The sequence below is a fragment of the Chenopodium quinoa genome, unplaced genomic scaffold, assembly GCF_001683475.1.
Source record: "Chenopodium quinoa cultivar QQ74 unplaced genomic scaffold, ASM168347v1, whole genome shotgun sequence".
Classification (NCBI taxonomy): Eukaryota; Viridiplantae; Streptophyta; class Magnoliopsida; order Caryophyllales; family Amaranthaceae; genus Chenopodium; species Chenopodium quinoa.
Window position 1 is genome coordinate 897,816 of NW_018744137.1, and position 18,523 is coordinate 916,338.

Consider the following 18,523-nt stretch of genomic DNA (forward strand, 5'->3'; position numbering starts at 1 on the left):
AGAAATCTAAGTGCTTTAAACGAGTAAGTTTACCAAGCTTTTAACTTATCATATTAGTTTCGAATTTCGTGCATTGCTTACCTAGCATAATAGGCATCGTGTATTTGTATTGGTTGGGTTATTTGGGTGATTTGATAGTTTGTTTTTTACACAGTTTTGTTTAAGTCTTTTGGTGAGGCTGCGAGTAGTTTTGTACTTAGATGGTACAAGTAGTTTGTACTTTGGCAGTACGTGTAGTACTTTAGTGGTACGAGTGAATCTAAGTGTGGTACTTAGATTGGGTAGGATAGGGTCCTATCAAGTAGCAAGTCCAGTGAGGAACTTGTGAAATAAAGGTCTGTGTCTAATAGGTTGTAACTTGGTGTTTTCCCTATTATAGTGAAGTGTTTTGTGTTTGAAATCCCTAAGGTAGGGTCGAGGTTTTACTTCCAGTTGGGCCCTGGAAGGTTTCCTCGTAAAAACTGTGTGTTTGATTAAGTTCCTATACGCATTGTTTATTTATCCGCAAAAAGTAGTCACTAGGAACTTAATACAATTCACCCCCCCTCTTGTATTAATCGTCTCAACTAACACTATACAACAATTCCCCTCGTGAGCAGAGTCTCCTAATGTCCTCTTTTTTTTCTTACCTTTATAAAAAAAAAAAGGTCACTATACAACAAAACAAGACTTGCTCTCCAAGTTTGTATTTTTTAACAGGCGTTTGCATGCTTTGAATTGTTTAAAGGTTCTTTCTTTTTCTCTCTTCATTCATTCATGTAACTTACAGCAATGTTTTTACATAAAATTCTCTCTTTATTTCCAACAAATTGCTCAATAAAGCTTGGAAAATCATGTCATTCATCTATACATGTGATAACTGATAATGGGTGTTTAAAATTGGCTTCAAATTTTGTATTCCAGCTCTTCAACTTAAGTTTTTGTTGTTTACAATTGCAGGAAATTATTTGCCAAATATATGCAAATGAGTTGGAGTAGGCATTTGATGAAGCAAATTTTTAAGAGTAATATCTCAAGCAATTGTTTGTTAAAGGGTATTAGCAGATTTAGCAAAACTGGCATTGTAAAGGGTACTAGAAGTTCAATTCTTGGGTTATTTCAATTATATGATTTTGATGGAAAATCCCAAATGCCCAAACATCCTGTACCAATGCTGGAACCTCGTCGGTTTAAGCATAGCCTTGTTCGAAAGGAGCCGGCTTTGGACCGGGATTTTCTTGCTCGGCTTTGGGTTTTAGACAAGGAATTGGAGAAAGCAAAGGAAAGAAAGAATATGGTTTACAAAAGGATAAAGAATTATAGGAATAGAAAATATCGTGGTTTAAGAACTCATGTATTTCAGCAGCCCTTTGTTAGTCGATCTATTAGTAGATATTTGGCACCTACTTCTCCTGAAGAGGTATAAATATTCTCTGTCTCTTTTTGATGGGGTTTTTGTATCTTGCATTTACATAATATGGCTTAAGTTTGCTTTGCTATATGTATACATTACCTCGTTTCAATTTTGTGAAATGGTAAATTCTGTGATCATTTACTAGAGCTGAAGTGTTATTGTATCATGATGTAATAATCTGTGTCTAAAATTGGAAATTGGGACGGAGGGAGTATAAAATGTAATTTCCGTAAATTTCACAAAACAAGAGCTGTATTATGGGGCGGAGGGAGTATTGTTTCTATTGAATCACTCCCATTATTGGATAGCATCATGTATGATTGCATATTTGCATGACTATATATGAGTTGTGTTTGAATTTGCTTTGTTTTGAATTGGAGCATTTACATTTAAATACCTGGTTTTTTTTATGTGCTAACAATCTATAATGCTTATGTGAATTTTGCAGGTTCAAGTTTCCTCTCTTCTTGCTAGAGCAAATTTATTAATTACCCGAGATATAGAATGGGCAGACGTTGCGTTTGGCTTTGAGCAGGGGATTTGTTGTCTTGTTCATTTATTACACATTGTGATGATTTGATTTGATTAGATTTGGTTAAACTTACTTAAAGATTTGCTGTTGTATTTCTTTTAGTTTTATATAACGAACGGTTATTGAATATCCCTTGCAGCAAAATCGGTATGCAATAGTGGATGTAAGCTACCCTCAGACTGTAAGTGCACTTGGCATTTGCTTGAATTTCTGTTGCATTTTAATGTCAGTTTTTGGAGGAATAAGAAGTCATTGTAGAATTCTTACTTGGGTTGTTCTATGTGTTTTATCTAGCTTGTTGGTTTCATCCACGAAGAGAGTCATTTTCTTTTGAGACAGGTAACAAATCCATCATAATGTGTATATTATCAATCAATCTTGTTTAGTTTTGCAATCTTTCCTGTATTATCTTCAAAGGAGAGTAGGAGACAACTGATGTTCATCTAACTAACTGATACGAATTATCCCGTATTGTACATGGAAATTGTGCAGAGTGAAAACTTGAGTCTGAATATGTTTTGATATTTTGACAGCAGGATATGTTTTAATGGATTGCTGTTTTAAAATTTTGCAGTTTCTTCGTAAGAGACGTCCCTTTGTTGCATACATAACTGATGCATTAGGCACTGAGCTATTCAGGGTATAATTCTATCTTTATGTCTACAGTGGTTACTTTTGTCATTTTTGCAATTGAATTTGTTAACCTTGTGGACTTGTTCAACGTTTAATCTAGATTTGTAGGCTCTTTTGGTGGATTACGAGCTCAATATATGCTGAGGTTAACGGAAAGGTAGGCCAGATTGTTTTTTTAAGCACCTCCATCTTTAGCTGTCTGGGGCAATTACATTGCTATGATTACACTAATGTTTGTGTACAGGAGATTGGTGTTGTACACCAACGATGGCATCCGTGGAAGAGAATCTACGATCTATATTTGGGGTAAGCTTTCCTTGCTTGTACACTTTCATTGCTTTGATAGTTTAGTAGCCCTCATATCAGGCCTGAATTATGTAGGAACAAGCAGTTTGCTGTGGTTGAAAATCCTGGTTTTTGGAATTGGACATATACAATAAAAGATTTTGATGGTAATGTGCTCGCTGACATAAATCGTAATTGGAGAGGTTTCGGTTTTGAGGTTTGTTCTATTTCTGATGCTCACTCAATCTAAATGTGAGTCATATTGAGGAATCGGGTAAAAATAACACAAAGGCAGTTGTATTTGATGTCTGCACAATTTTTATTTGAGGGATCATGATTCAGTACCCTGATTTGGGGTAATGAATGTTGTATTCTTTGTGCTAAATGCTTCCCAATAAGTAAAAAAATGGTGCAAATATTGGCTTGGGAGTTGGGATTGGGACATCTTCAACTGATTTTTTCGTTTAATGATGGATGTTATTGCTCTAACTGTTGAGAGTTATCTGTTGTGCTCTATCACTGCTTCTGTTGTACTGAACTTTTTCACTACAATGTATTAGCTGCTCACAGATGCTGGACAATATGTAATTAGATTTGAGAGTTCTGATCCTGCATTGAAAACCGGCCTTGCAGAAGAGGTAGTATGCTGTACTGAAGAAAGAGCAACTTATGTACAATTGTGCCAGAGTTTGGTCTTTCTTGCTAAAATTTTCTCTATCCTATACTGCTATACATTCTCCGCAGGTTGAGGATTTAAAAATTGCGCGCCCACTGACCCTTTCAGAGAGAGCAGTGGTGTTAGCTCTTGCTGTGTCACTGGATAATGATTTCTTCTCCCAAAATGGTGGCAGCGGGAGCTGGTAAGCTGAATTTTCATTTTAAGGGCAATTACTGTAACTATATTTGTGTGCACATCTAGAAGCCCTTGTAATCCGTATGCCATAGCCTATAAGCTACATGGTTCACTAAAAGTGATCAATTTAAATCTATATGAGCCTTCTGTGTGCAATCCAATATTGATGTGTACTTAAATGTGCCTTCACATATCAAGCTTCCTGAGGACCATAATATTCGAAATGGTTCAACGACATACCTTGAACATTATTGCTTTGGTTTTTTTTTTTAGATCATCTTTAAGCGTAGAAATGGTGGTTTCATAACAGAATTTATTTTATTGCATGATATGATGCACATTTTATCTGCTTACATCACTTTGTTGTTACAGGATCCTATATCGGCTACTTGATATCATTATAGAAGACTAGAATACTGTGGCATCTCATTCTGGATTTATGAGCAGATTTCAAGCATGAATTAGAGGAATCTATTTTCATGGTCTCAGGTCCCTCGTATACTTCGGGAACTGCCTACTCAAGATTGATACACTCATACACCTAACTGTACTGACATTGTATATGGAAGCAATGGGATGGAAGCCTGGAAGAATACATTATCTGCCTGCGTTGTTTATGTTTCCTTGTCATTTCTGTTTACTATGCACTAATAGCTTTGTAGGTAATGTAACTGAGAAAAGATACTCATTAGCTTCTGCTAGATTACCATTCTTGGTAACTAACCAAGTTAATCATACCTAGTTCCAACTACTATAAGAATTTAGTATTCTGCTGCTTAAGGGCAAGTTTTGTACTGCTATGTTAAATTTTACTAGGCATATTGTTGGTGTACTAAACCAAGCAAGCTTGATAAAGAGAGCTCACCTCATGACTTTTAGGTCACTGTTTCAAGTCTCGCCATCTACTTGTGCTTGGGAGTGGGATTGCGATTGCCTTACCTTCCCCCTTTCAAGGGTTATATATGTGATTGGACTGAAAGTCTTGTAACTTTTTACCTTAAAATGTTGGAATACTAGTTGTACCAAAACAATAGAGGAAAAATTTAAGCACCAAGAAAATAGAGCACATTATTATTAGTAAACTGCCAAACTTGAAAACAATGTACAAATTGTCAATCTACTTATCACAGGTTCCCCGACTCTTGTGTGTTACCACTGAAGAAACTTCAGAACTACACAGAAGGCTCAAGAAAGGAAATTACAGCAGATTACAAAGTCAAATCAGAAAATAATCACTTAAATCATACAGTTCATAATTCTACAGTACATTAGCAATGTCAGATATTGAAATGAAAATTATTCAGTCACTTCTTTGATTGACGACTTCAAATGTTCAGCTATTGTGGTGTGTGCAAACTTGGGTGGGAGAGTCATGAGAGGACCATTCCCAGTCAGCTTTTGTGCCGCCATGCCCAGACCATACCCTAGAGCTTTGGCAACTGAAACTGAAACAGCATTTCCAACTTGACAGTATCTACCAAAAATAAACATACATATAATTAATTCATTCAAGGAAGCTGCAGATTGCATCTATAAAACAAAATCTGATGAAGAATAAAGATGGACCAACCTATCTTTCACACTCCCATAAAATCTGTAAAAATCTGGGAAACCTTGTAACCTTGCACACTCGCGAATAGTGAGAACTCTGTCTTGCTCTGGATGCAAAATGACCTATAAATTGACACATTTGGACTTCATAATTCTCCAACACCGATCAAAAATTTGGGCCACGTTATAAGCTAAAGAAGAATAAAACTTCAAGGTCTACCTGACTGTGAGGATCAGGTTTCGTCAATACTGTGGGCACTGTCTCATCCCACCAAAGTCGACCAAATGGTCTTTACAGGGTTGTCATGCAAACCAGAAGGAATTTTATAAGTACATTTTGAAGGACAGTTATTAAAGTAATTATCAGATTTATAAATTATATATCCAAATACCTCAGTGATTTTCCACTACAAAAGTTTACTGCATAATCAGGAACCTGTTCAATGAGAAAAGAGTGCAAGTAAGGGATACAGGATGCCCTATGAAGTAGCCATATGTAGGACATTAAAAACTTAAGTTGGTAGCCAGATTCCACTTCCACATACTCATAGTTTACTTTTGGAAATCATTATGTAGAGAAAAGAGGAGTTGGGTAGGGCAAAGAGATGTACAGTAGATTTACCAGTTGTTTTCCAGATGGTAATCTTATATCTGATTCTGGATCTCTACGAACAACATTGTCTCTTCCAACAATTAAACCTGGTAGGTCTCGAAAGTTTGCTCCCTGCAAAATGTTTAATTCCAAGAACTTATGAAAGAAACTATGATGTTTTACAGGAAGGAATTATATGAAATTTAAAACTTGAATTTCAACCTTTTTCAAAGGGATTCTAGAAACTCGCAAGTAATCATCTTCGTTTAATTCAAGTGGTCGGTGATCATAAAGCACAGGTTTTTTCCGTGCTGTGGCACCAGGAGTACTGAGCATATCTGCAGCAGTTAAATGATACAAGACAGAGATAAGATGCACTCCTATCCAGATGACCTATCCCAGAATGGGATAGACAAATACTAAATAAGATTTTAATAAACACGATTTTCCAAAAAATTCCTTTATTCACGATTTCATCTAATCCATATGGCATTCCCATTGAGACTTTGAGGTGTCTGAGGAAGGTTAATATCGATTGGTATTATTGGTTAATGAATCCATTATTAAGAACAAGATTTGGAAAGTTTTAAAAGGAGATAAATTATAGGGAGATAAAGTACTGGAAGAGAGTGATAATACATATATTGAGGATATATACAAGCAGTCTAGAGAAACTATTTGGTTTTATGCTGGGATGATAGCGTCGATATATCATGGAAGTCACATGTCTGTTAAGAAAAAAATGGAAATATAATATGGATAGGAAGAAGGATCTGCACATGATTTTCTTTCACATGTAAAAGGCTTAAAAGTTCCAAGGTGCCAAGGGATAAGATTTGGTGGGAAATGATAGAGGAAATTCCACGTTCAAATATACTTCCCTCTGTCCCTAAATTTTTGCCCCATTTGACTTTTCATGGTCTCAAAGACACATGTTAAAAAATAATTATATCTCAATTTTCATACACGTAAAATTATAAAAAGTTTATATTAATAAAATATACAATATGACAAATCAAACAATATCCCACATGACTATATTGCTACTTATAGAATAACGGGAATTTATGGTCAAAGTTTTTTAAGTTTGACCCAAAGATTGGCAATGGGGCAACAAAATAGGGACGGAGGGAGTACTTTGTATGAATTTACAATGTATAGAGACATGAATCCAATCCAAAGGTGGGGACTTGTGGGGGAGTAATCGAGGATTTCCCTATCATGATTGGACAGTAACAGGGGTCTGCTTTGAGTCTTTTTCAATTCACAACATTGGATGAAGTAACAGGGTCTAGCCAAGATGAGAACCCCGGTGTATGCTGTTGCAGAAGAAACTATATTGGAGGACGAGACTATAGATAAGGATAATGCTAAAATATAGTAATGATTAATGAAAGCAAAAGCTAGAATCTCAAGGGTTTATACGAAGAGCAAATTTAACCACATAGAATGCCAATTTAGTGCTAGGTAGGAGTCAAACGAGAAAGTAGTTTTTTAACAAAAAAATGGGGCTATTGACCTATATATGAATCACAAGATTAAGTCCAGGTGGCTCAAATGGAGAACAATGTGGAATACTTACCACATTCACTTGATCTAATATACTTTTGAAACTCCGTTTCTGGAGGTTTTCGATATGACATCTCTACTCGAACTTCATTGTTTGTCACCTTTTGAGGAAAATTTTAGTGAGCAAGAATTCAAAAGGACGAATGAACAAGGACAGGTAAAGGTATTACCGGCGGAAGATCAGAAATAGCATCTCCCAGTTTAAGAGCTGTCTCAAGGTTAGGAGACTGATCCTCATCATATGCAACAACATTGCGCTTCACATCAAATATCATAGTAAATAAGGATACAACACTATAGAAAAGCAGCTATAAGTAATATTATTGAAATACACAAAAAGGATATATACCTCAAATTTACATGGCGCACCATATCTCACCACCACATCATGTGTAGGAAGAGGAAATTGCGGTAATCTCTGTACAGTACATGAACAATTATGTTATAAATTCATAATCTTGTTTCTGCAATTTTAGAGATATTTTCTGTGTTTTTCTTCAGCATTGATAACTAATTTTTGAACTTTACTGATGAATAGAAAACCCCACCTATGCTTCTGAAGAACCCTATATAATCCAACTGAATCATCTAACTGACAGTCCAAGTAGGCATATTTTCTTAAATATCTTGTAGATATGCTAGAAAAAAAATTTAAACCTGTGATCCCGATCCAAGCTAATTCTAGTAATTGACAAACATGCACCATCAATCATTTATCACGTTATTTACGTATACATCGCCACATGACTAATGTTTCTTTTTCTTACCTTTTCAAATAAAAAAAAAAAAAAAAAAAATTATTATAACTATGTATTACTGGTGTACTGGTCATGTAATCATGTTTCATTGTTTTGCCTGAATTTCTTTTCCCATTCGGCAAACATTAAGTGGCTAACCTCATTAGGATGAGCTCCCCATAGGAAAACACGTAGGCGGAATTGCGGAAGGCCATAGCAACCAGCAGCCATAATTCCTAGACTTGCTTGATACTTCAACTGAACCAATCGGCTAATTGCATATTTTCCAAGCTGACCATTGGCAAGCCTCAGAATGTCGGCCACATTTTCCATCAATGTGTAGGTTGGCTTGAGAAACTCTACAATATCCATAAACACCACAATTTGGCGATTTCTATCATCATCTAAAGGGTTATCAACATTTCTGTGACGGTTATACCCACTAATTCCTTGGCATGGAGGACCTCCACAAATTACATCGACATCTCCCTGCACATCCAAATGCAAGATAAAGAAGTAACCCCTTTTGAAATTAGCAAATTGATTAATTAAGATCTAAATCAAATGGTGAAAGGATGGCATAACCCTAAATACTTTACCGGCCGAGGCAAAATCCCAAGTTTATGACCTTTCTGAACAAATTCTTGTATTCGCTCCTGGCAGTTACTAAAAATTGCGCATTTGTGTGTATCAATAAGCAAATATCAATGATCAGCAAAGTAAAATAATTGACAACATGAAACTTGCATACCTTAGTCCCTCAATTGGCTCCCATGTGCTCTCACTCGGGCCATAACCAGCCCAACGCACCTAAGTACACCAAGGTAATTAGCAAAGTCAACTATTATTAGCCACTTCCTCCCCCCTCTCTTCCCAAAAGACAACCATCAGCAGCAACAGTAAGGAGGATATCAATAAGACTAGCAAGCTCATGGATTTTGACAAATCAAACCAACCTCAAAATGAAGTCCAGGTTTGCCACTTTCGTTGGGATCACCATAGCAGATATCAGTAAGGCAAGCAACCTCATACTCATCAGATGATTTTTTATTTTTGCTCCTCAAATTATCACTTTTCGGAGACTGCAACTGGCTTTGAACTCTAGGAGAGGACATACTCTTGTTTCTAGAGTTACCAACATAAAGTTTACAGAGTTTATCCCACTCTTTCAATAAGCCAAGAAATTCCTCAGCTGGCTCATTTCTTATCTGTAATGGCATAATATAAGAACACACATCCTTCTTTCTCAAAGAGGTAAACAGCCAATGAAATTAAAGCATAGCTTGACAGTGTAAAAGCTGGGCTTACTGACTTGTACTTGGGGATGATTTAACCTCAAGCTTTCACAGGCTGATTTATTGATGTCAAGAGACCATCTCTAGAATAAGGCAATGAAATAAGTTTAATAATACGAAAGAAATCATAGCAGTTAGAAACCAAAAAAAGATCACAAGGTCCACAATTTACTGTTTTAAGATTAATTCCAGCAAGTTTAGCCCCTAGGCATAGTCCCATTGACATTCCTCCACAACCAGAGTACAAATCTAACAATGCCATGTCAGACTTATTTGGCTTATGGGCAGAAAAGTTCCAGAAATTAGGCTTGAGTCCATTTGCTTGGATCTTCTTCATGTTATCACCTGATGAAAGGCCAGGTTCCTCTGTAACCAACCAAAGAGGACTTCAATGTCAAGACAACCAGATACAACCAAGTCAATTTAAATTCATTGGCTTTAGCATCACTCCCCACACAGTATTCAAGTAAAGAAGGCAAAAATTCAGTTTTTATCGCTTGTGTAATTTATCTGGTGATGTTCATGCTTATCACTGTGATGAGAGTCTAACACACTAACAGCAGTAGATGCAACTCAAAGAAGGAGATCTTAACATATCCTGGCCTTCAGTCAAGATCATCAACTTACCATCAACAACTGTAGAAAAAGTGGTATAGTCCACACAGTATTTCATGTCATAATAGAAGTCAAAGGCAGAAAGGGATTTTGTTTTCAAGTCCACCTGTCAGGTAAAAGAGAACAAAAAACTTCAAAATTAAAAGTAACATAATCAAAATATAGCCAACACAAAAGCATGGGTATCATGATGTCAGCAAGAACCTACTGTTGTAACTGCAATCAACTAAAAGTTGAAATTCAGAAGAAGACACAACCTTCAGGATAGCATGCATCATTTACGATAAAAGACATGACTAGAGAACATACACTTGGTGGTACTTGTATGATCTTGACTTTTGAAACAATGCAATCTAATGGGTTGTCATTCATAAGATCCGAAAGGAACAACCGCTTTTCATCATGAGGCTTTGCCTCATCATCTATAACCTGAAAAGGAGCCAAAGCAATCACACAAAGGTTGCAATTCTTAAATCTTTAAAGTTCCCAATCACGACGACAAAAGAAAATAGCCAACTTATTTCCAAGTTGCTCAAAAACAAGAACTTTTCAAAAGGTTAAGGCCATTGTATTGACTATTTGACTGAGATTTCTGCAAGCAAATGAGTGCTACAGAATCAACACTCAGTAAATTTTTCTTATGTGTCTTTTTTTTTTTTTACCTACCTGCAAGGCAGGGAAAAGAATGAAGCATAAACAGAGTTAATATGCAACAGAAAAACTAAATCCCTAAGAGGTTTATAACTTTACCGTATCTTCAGCCCTATAAAACCATTGAACTCGAAAATAATCTTCATCATCCACGGTTTTGAAGAATTCTACAATCCTGCCAATAAAATTTTTCTTCCGTTTTTCACCCTACAAAACATAGATAGTTTGTGAGGAAAGAATAAAGAGGAAATGGATAAAAAAAAAATTAAAAGGACTAAAAATGGTGTTTAGCACTGAATATAAGATATGCATGGTCTTGAAAGTATTTCAAGGAGTTGAGAGTCATGAGACCATAAGACGCCATATAATGTCCATCCTTTGGTCCATAATTCCATTTAGGCCTCTAATAATCAACTCAAAACCACACCGAGAATTTATACATTCTAGCTATGTCCCACCCTCCTAGATCTTTGAAACTGGATTAGGAAGCTCTGGAGTGCACACAAAGATCAACATTCTTAGCTTCTTCAGAGCACTGAAGTACCCACGTGGGTCCAAGCACCAAATTTTCGATAAATGAAACAAGCCTCTCTCAAAAGATTCCCATTTCACATAACAGAGGAATGAATCACATTGTGATCCACAAGTACGAAGCCCACCAACCTGCCAAAATAATATCAGGATTTACAGAGATCAAAGGAGCCATTCTGGGAGGCTAGTTAAACGTGGGGGCTTTATGGCTTATCATACAATTCCAGTATGGTTAAGACAACAGAAAACCTAACCCTCCCTGCAACCATGAACGTAGCCTACAACTCCACAAGCACCCATGGTAGCAGCTTGTCTTGTTGGCACCCTCCAAAGACTAATTCCACCCCAGCCCAGGTGTCCCAAGATCATACAGAGAGTCACTAAATACCCCTCCACACGCTCAATCAACTAAGGCATCCCACACTGACTTCAACGTGGAGGAGATCTCCCCAACTAAGCCTCAAGGTTAGCATACTTGCATTTCCTCGTTCTCAATCCTACTAGCAGACCAGATACCCTAACATTACAAATCATCACATTTCATAGCAGGAGCAACTTCCATTCTCATGTTTTCTTTCATGTTCCCCTTCCATTTGACAAGACCACTATCAGATTTCTATTATTATAGCTAGAGAATTCTTCTAAAGAATTATACCAATAAAGTAGATCTTGGTAAGCTACCAATCATGTGTTTGAAAGAGGCTGCGATCAGACAGGACACAGGAGTATATTAGCATTTTGCTTGGCTTAGTAGTCAATCATCCAAGGTCATTAACTCATTATCCACACTCAAGCCCCCACCTCAATACACATGCATAAATGCACATCGTAAAATGTTAATAACAAAGTAATACAAGTGACGATTGTAAGAATCTTCTTCTGAAAATCCCGGACATAGTAATTGATCAATAGGATAACCAAAGGAAAAGCATGGAGGCTTACTTTTACATATGTACAATCTCCAATTTCAAAAATACAATTCGCAACTTCAGCTTGCGAATAGTGACATTTTACATCCAAAATCAACTCATCTTCATCATCATCATCACTGTGGAAATACATGGAAACACATCAATTATATAAACACAAATTGAATAATAATAAGCACCACCAACAAAAAGAAGCACCATGGTTAAATGATTGTTCACTTACACTGAAATCGAGTTCCCTCGATTATTATTTCTTTGGCGCTGCAAAAAAAAAACAGCATTTCAACTAAATGATCAATCTTTATAACCCCAGAATCAACAGGTCTTAAATTACTATATAAAATAAAATTACCCAACAAAACAAAACTTCTTTTTTTTTCCCAAAATGTGCAAAATCAGCAAAACTTTTAGATACAAATTTGAGAATATAATTCCCTCCATTTTTAAATAGAATAATTATGATAACACGATTAATACTTAAATTATCAACTGCCCAATTTCAATTTTACACCCTCATTATCATAATATTGTACATTTAAAAAAAAAATGTTATAACAATAGGGAAAAAAAACACTCAACAAATAAAATCAATCCCATCTTTAAAGAAAATTGGATTTCTTTTTAAATCATTGCATGCATTTGAAAAACTAAGCAAGAATAAACCCAATTAATTAAACTAATAATTAATCAAATAAACTAAAATTACAAAGAAAAAAATGTAAAATTAAGACAATGTACCTTATTCGTATACCTATACGGCCACCGGCGGCGAGCTTCCTTATCGGGAATTGGGTCACCGATCAAGAAAGAAACACAGGCAGAATTACCCCTTTTCTTCTTTATCTTATTGGTCTGTTTGTCACCGGAAGCAGGACAATCAGTCAATTTAGCATCTCTCTTTCCTCCTCCTTCAACAGACAACCTAGGTGACTTCCGATGTATCATCGGATCATCGGAATTTGTTAGATCCGACGCCATTTTCGTCACTCTACTACAGCTGCTCTGAGAATTTAGAGGAGTGAGGAGAGAGAAAAAGGAAGAAAAAATAGGGGTATTTTAGGATTTTGTTGGGGTTTTTATAACGTTTAAGGGAGATATATGAGCGGCGTATTTGACTTTAATGGTCAAAACATATTTAAGTTCGAGAGCGGTATTTCGAAATAGTCTTACTAAATACAGTACAATGTAAATTGTGAAGTAATGTACTTTAATTTGGTTTGAAGCTTAGTTAGCTAGATTATGTTAAACATCATTAGCATTTCTTGGCTGATGTTGATTATGGTTGATTATATTATTTTCGTCTTAACTTTTCTATTTTTATTATAGAGTTTTTTTTTGTAATTTGAGATTTGATTTGAATTTTTTGAAGGAAAATCTAACAATAACGCATCAATCTTTGCTCCATTCTCCCAAAATGCATCAACCTTTACTACTTGAGAAAAATTACAAATTTAGGTTTATTTTGGGCAGATTAAAGGTTGGTGCAATTTGGGAGAACGGAGCAAAGGTTGATGCGTTCTTGTTAAATTTTCCTTTTGTAGGTAGATAGAGGTAAGTAAAGATAATATATCAGTTGTGATGTTATGTTTCAAAAAGAAATAAACATGAATCATTTTGTTTTGGAAATTTTGTAAGAAAAAACCATTTATAACAATTTTTTTGTTGGGAAAAACTTTAAAAAATATTTTGGCAAAGAAAAACCAGACTGTAAAATTTTTTTGTTTAGACAACCAAGGCTCACATTCCGACGTTAACCCTACATGTGCAGGTCACGACCTCTTTTTTACTAATCCCACCCAATTTCTTCTAATTCCCCCCTAATATCCCTCTTAAGTCTGTCATAATTTTTCTTCTTCCCCCTTTTTCTTCCAATTTCCCTCCTTGTTCCATCCTCTCTCTACAAAAACGAGGTATTCAATCCTCTTCTCTACTGCGCTCTGTTATGGCGTCACTCTGAAGCTGGAAATCAATCGAGGAAGATAATTTTCACCCACCATAAATTGTAAGTTTAATTATTGCTTTGTATTTAATTGATGCGGGTTTCTTTTTCTGGGTATATTTTTTTCCGATTTTTTTTTCAATTGCTCTGCCACGGCGATGAGCAAAGCAAGAAAGGAGGCAAGCGTAGAAGTTGCGTCTTGTTTAAAGAAGTTAAACGGATTGAGCCATGGATGCTGCATAATTGAAATAAATAAGAGTAATTAGCGCAAATTAAAAAAGGGGCAAAAAAACCCTAATTTTTAATATACCTACAAATTAAATATGATGAACTGGGCAACAATTCAATAACTCTGTTAGTGTATCATTGGTCAAATTTATTTCCCGAAAACTATTTTTGCGATTAATTCAAAAAATCATGCCCTTGTTAGATCTTCAATTCAACAAAGAAGATAGGGGAAATTAGAAGAAAAGGGGGAAAAATAAAAACGAGGGAGTTAGAGGGAAATTAGCGGAAATTAGAAGAAATTGGGTGAGATTAGTAAAAAGGAGGTCACGTGACCTGCACATGTAGAGTCAACGCCGGAAAAGACCAGGTCAATGTCGGAATACGAGTCTTGGTTGTCTTCAACAAAAATAAATTACAATCGGGTTTCTTTTTGCCAATAAATTTTTAAAAGATTTTTCCCAACAAAAGAGTTGTTATAAATGGTTTTTTCTAACAAAATTTCCTTTTTTTTCTTTTATTTTTTTGTGTTTGAACTTATCAAGTCAAGAAAATATGTTACCTTAAAAGTTTGATGTTCTACTATTTTTGCCAAGAGAGCATTAGTATCTTGTAATAATCTTCTTTTAAAGTGTTATTTAATAGATAAATCCCTAATATTTGAGCAAGAAAGCGGGATTTTAAGAGAAAAAATATATGAAGGGTTTACCGCTCAATCAAAAGTGGAAAATTTGTCATAAAATATCTTAATTTATTTTACACAATATAGTAAAATACTCATAGTAACAAAAAAAAAAGGGGGGTTTCTTCATCATTACCTTGGTACAAGAACTCTAGCCAAGACGTCACAAAAAAAAAAAAAAAAAAAAAAAAAAAAAAAAAAAAAAGAGAGAGAGAGAGAGAACTCTGGCCAAAAGGGTAAGTAACCGGCTTTGATGGTTCTTCTTGCCGTTTTTTTCTTCTTCTTTTTAGCCAGTGATATCTCACACGCTCTCTATCTCTTATAGTTTTCTACTTTTTTTCTTTCTCCCTCTCTCTTCTCCCAACAATTTTCTCTATTTCTTCCTTATTCCACATTTCTTCTCATCTTCTTTCTCAATCTCTTGATTTCATCGACCTTTTCTACTCAACTTCCTCTCCTCGCTTTCTTAATTTTACTTTTTCTCTTTTCTACCTCTGTATCTCTCATTGCTTCCGCACAATCTAAATCCATTTATCAGATATGAATTCAAAGTTGCATGTCATTGCTTTGTTTTTAACAATCCAATTTGACCCTTGTTGTAAGTAATGCCTTCAATTTCTAATATTTTCACTTTTTTTTAATGTAATTTAAGTTCAAATTAAACTCTTTCATTTGATTTGATTTTTTTTTTATAACATAAATTAAAGTAAAAAAATTGTCTTTTTCAAAAATGTTAATTTTCTTGGTTATTTTTTAAGGCAGATTTACAATTATACAATGCCTATGATTCAAGAAAATTTTGTTGATTATTGCTGTTAATTTTGTTAATTTATGCCATTAATATTGATTTTCAACTAGATTTGTGATTATTTAGACATGGTGTAATAATATAACTTCATATACTACTTAGATTGATTGATTTGATTTGATAAACTAAATGACATGAGTAGAGATCTAAGACTAAATGTGTTTCGAGAGACATGTAGATGAGGAAAACTCACTCCTCTTCATTTAAATTTCTAGTCTAAGTAAATCTTGCTCCCTCTGTTTTTTTAATAGCGATTTCATTTTGTCTTTTGACACTATTTACAAAACTTCTTTTAACCATTTTTTTTTACCCAAATATGGAAAATTAAATTAAAAAAATTATTGTGTAAAAATGTAAAATGCTAGAGCTTTTCTCAATGTACACTGTTAAAATATAGCTTTTTTAATTTTATATTCGAAGATAGTTAATTATATATATGCTAATAGTCAAAGTTGTAATGGTTTGTATCTACACAAGTCAAAGTAGAACAACTAAAGAAATACTAACGTACAACTGTATTCTAATTATTGTACGGTGTATGATACATGTTTTTAATAATTTAAACTTTTCTTTTAATTTTTTATAGGAAAATTTGTTAAATAACACCTTTATAACCCTTTTGTTGTAAAAAACACTTTATAATTTTTTTTTTGTTAAAACACACCTAAAACCAGTTTTTTTTTTTTTTTTTTTTTTTTTTTTTTTGCGAGAACACACCTTAGGGCGATTTAGGGGGATTGGCTCAGTTTCCCTGCGTTGAACATCATTATTGGAGGTATGAAGGGGGGAAAACCACTATCAACCCTCTTCTCTCTCAATTGGTTTGTTTTAGGGTGTTAAGGGTTTTTGTCAAGATGTTTGGGGTTGTTTATGAGGTGGTTATGGGTGTTTATGGAGATGCTTAGGGTTGGTGGGTGGTGGTTTCGGTGCGTGGTTGGGTTGGCTAGGCGGTGGTGTCAGTTTCAGCGACTGGATTGGCTAGGTAATGGTTTGGTGGTTTTGAGGAAAGAGAAAGTAATTGGAGAAAAAAGGGGGAAAAGAAAGGAAGGGTGTTGGCACGTGATAATCAACGTCGGAAAACCGAGTCAATCCCCCTAAAACCACCCTATGGTGTGTTCTAGCAAAAAAAAAAAAACTGGATTTAGGTGTGTTTTAACGAAAAACACAAAAATTATAAAGTGTTTCTTCCCAACAAAAGGGTTATAAAAGGTGTTATTTGACAAATTTTCCTTTTTAAACCAATTAATTAATTACTAATTAACTTTCATCGATTGGTTTTCAAAAAAAAAAAAAAAAAAAAAAAAAATTCATCGATCCACCAATACTTTTTTTTTTTTTTTTATGTAAAATTATATATTTTTGTTTTTTTTTTTTTTACTAGTTTAAAACATTTTATCCTTATTGTAATATATACATATTGATTATAATGTATATAGGTGAAGAAAGAGGGGAGGATGTAAGCTACGCACAATAAAAAAAAGGAAATTAACTGCGAGAATAATTGAGATTTGTTTTTCCGGAAACCAACAATAAGGTAATCTTTAAACTAATTTTAAATCATTGATTGGAAGTCATGACATCTATCTTTAGTATAATTGAAAACTAAAAAAAAAAATGAAATAGGATCAAATGTAACTAGTATGAGCGAGTTGCGATAAAGTCACTATATGACACTTATGCATATTCATTTTCATAGTTTTCTTATATTATAGGAAAAATTGTCCGCAATAATCCCACCTTTGGGCTGTCCGCTAATAACAATCCGACCTTTGGATTATTTTAAATAATCCCACCTTTATATCTCTTCCGCTTTAAATGATCCTAACCGGTCACATAACTTGTTATTACAAGTTACCAGACACGTGTCACTCTACGATTGGTCAAAAAATTAAAAATAAAATTAAAAAAAAAACAGAATTTTTGTTAAAAAAAAAAAAAAAAAAAAAAAAAACTAAAACCAGATTCCGGCAGCCCCACCTCCCCTACCCAATTCCGGCCACCATCTCCCTTCCCCTACCCAATTTCGGCAGCCCCACCTCCCCTACCCAATTCCGGCCACCATCTCTCTTCCCATCCCCGATTCCGTCCACCCCCTCCCTCTCCCTCCCCGTTTCCGACCAGCCCTCCCCTCTCCCTCCTCGATTCCGTCCACCACCTCCCTCTCCCTCCCCGATTCCGACCACCCCCTCCCCCTCCCTTCCCGATTCCGACCACCCCCTCCCCCTCCCTTCCCGATTTCGACCACCCCCTCCCCCTCCCTCCCTCTCCCTCCCCGATTCCGACCACCCCCTCCCCCTCCCTCCCCGATTCCGACCACCCCTTCCCTTCCCTCTCCCTCCCGTTTCCGACCATCCCTTCCCTTCCCTCTCCCTCCCCATTCTGACCACCCCCTCCCTCTCCCTCAAACCGCTGCAAATCCACCACGCACAAACCAGATTCCAAATTTTTTTATTAATTTTTTTTATTAATTTTTTTAATTAATTTTTCAATAATTTTTTTAATTAATTTTTTAACCAACTATGTGGTGACACATGTCCAAACAATTCCAAATTATAAATGGTAACTTGTTTAGCCGGTTTCAAGTCACTTGGGACCATTGGGAGCGGGAGAGGTATAAAGGTCGGATTATTAAAAAATAATCGATAGGTGGGATTATTTTGGGCGGATGAGGCAAAGGTCGGATTATTCCGGACAATTTTTCCT

At 35.3% G+C, this 18,523-nt stretch overlaps 2 protein-coding genes across 2 annotated transcripts; one reads left to right on the plus strand and one right to left on the minus strand.

The window, feature by feature from the left end:
• Positions 1-964: 964 nt before the first annotated feature.
• LOC110693099 (altered inheritance rate of mitochondria protein 25-like) lies at positions 965-4,108 on the plus strand. The gene is made up of 11 exons (XM_021870224.1): positions 965-1,399; positions 1,842-1,943; positions 2,065-2,106; positions 2,220-2,264; positions 2,500-2,565; positions 2,659-2,715; positions 2,803-2,864; positions 2,940-3,060; positions 3,404-3,481; positions 3,588-3,703; positions 4,069-4,108. Exons 1-11 carry the CDS (start codon positions 965-967, stop codon positions 4,106-4,108), a joined length of 1,164 nt encoding a protein of 387 aa, XP_021725916.1.
• A 630-nt stretch (positions 4,109-4,738) lies between these two features.
• On the minus strand, positions 4,739-13,357 carry LOC110692987 (DNA (cytosine-5)-methyltransferase CMT2-like). Its single transcript, XM_021870077.1, has 21 exons — positions 12,905-13,357; positions 12,390-12,427; positions 12,180-12,285; positions 10,806-10,913; positions 10,365-10,484; positions 10,068-10,161; positions 9,613-9,806; positions 9,458-9,523; positions 9,102-9,353; positions 8,897-8,955; positions 8,745-8,811; positions 8,305-8,634; positions 7,758-7,826; positions 7,579-7,665; positions 7,422-7,509; positions 6,062-6,177; positions 5,870-5,971; positions 5,640-5,683; positions 5,468-5,537; positions 5,267-5,370; positions 4,739-5,170 (listed from the first exon to the last, which is right to left on the minus strand). Exons 1-21 carry the CDS (start codon positions 13,142-13,144, stop codon positions 4,993-4,995), a joined length of 2,532 nt encoding a protein of 843 aa, XP_021725769.1. The 5' UTR covers positions 13,145-13,357; the 3' UTR covers positions 4,739-4,992.
• Positions 13,358-18,523: the final 5,166 nt, after the last annotated feature.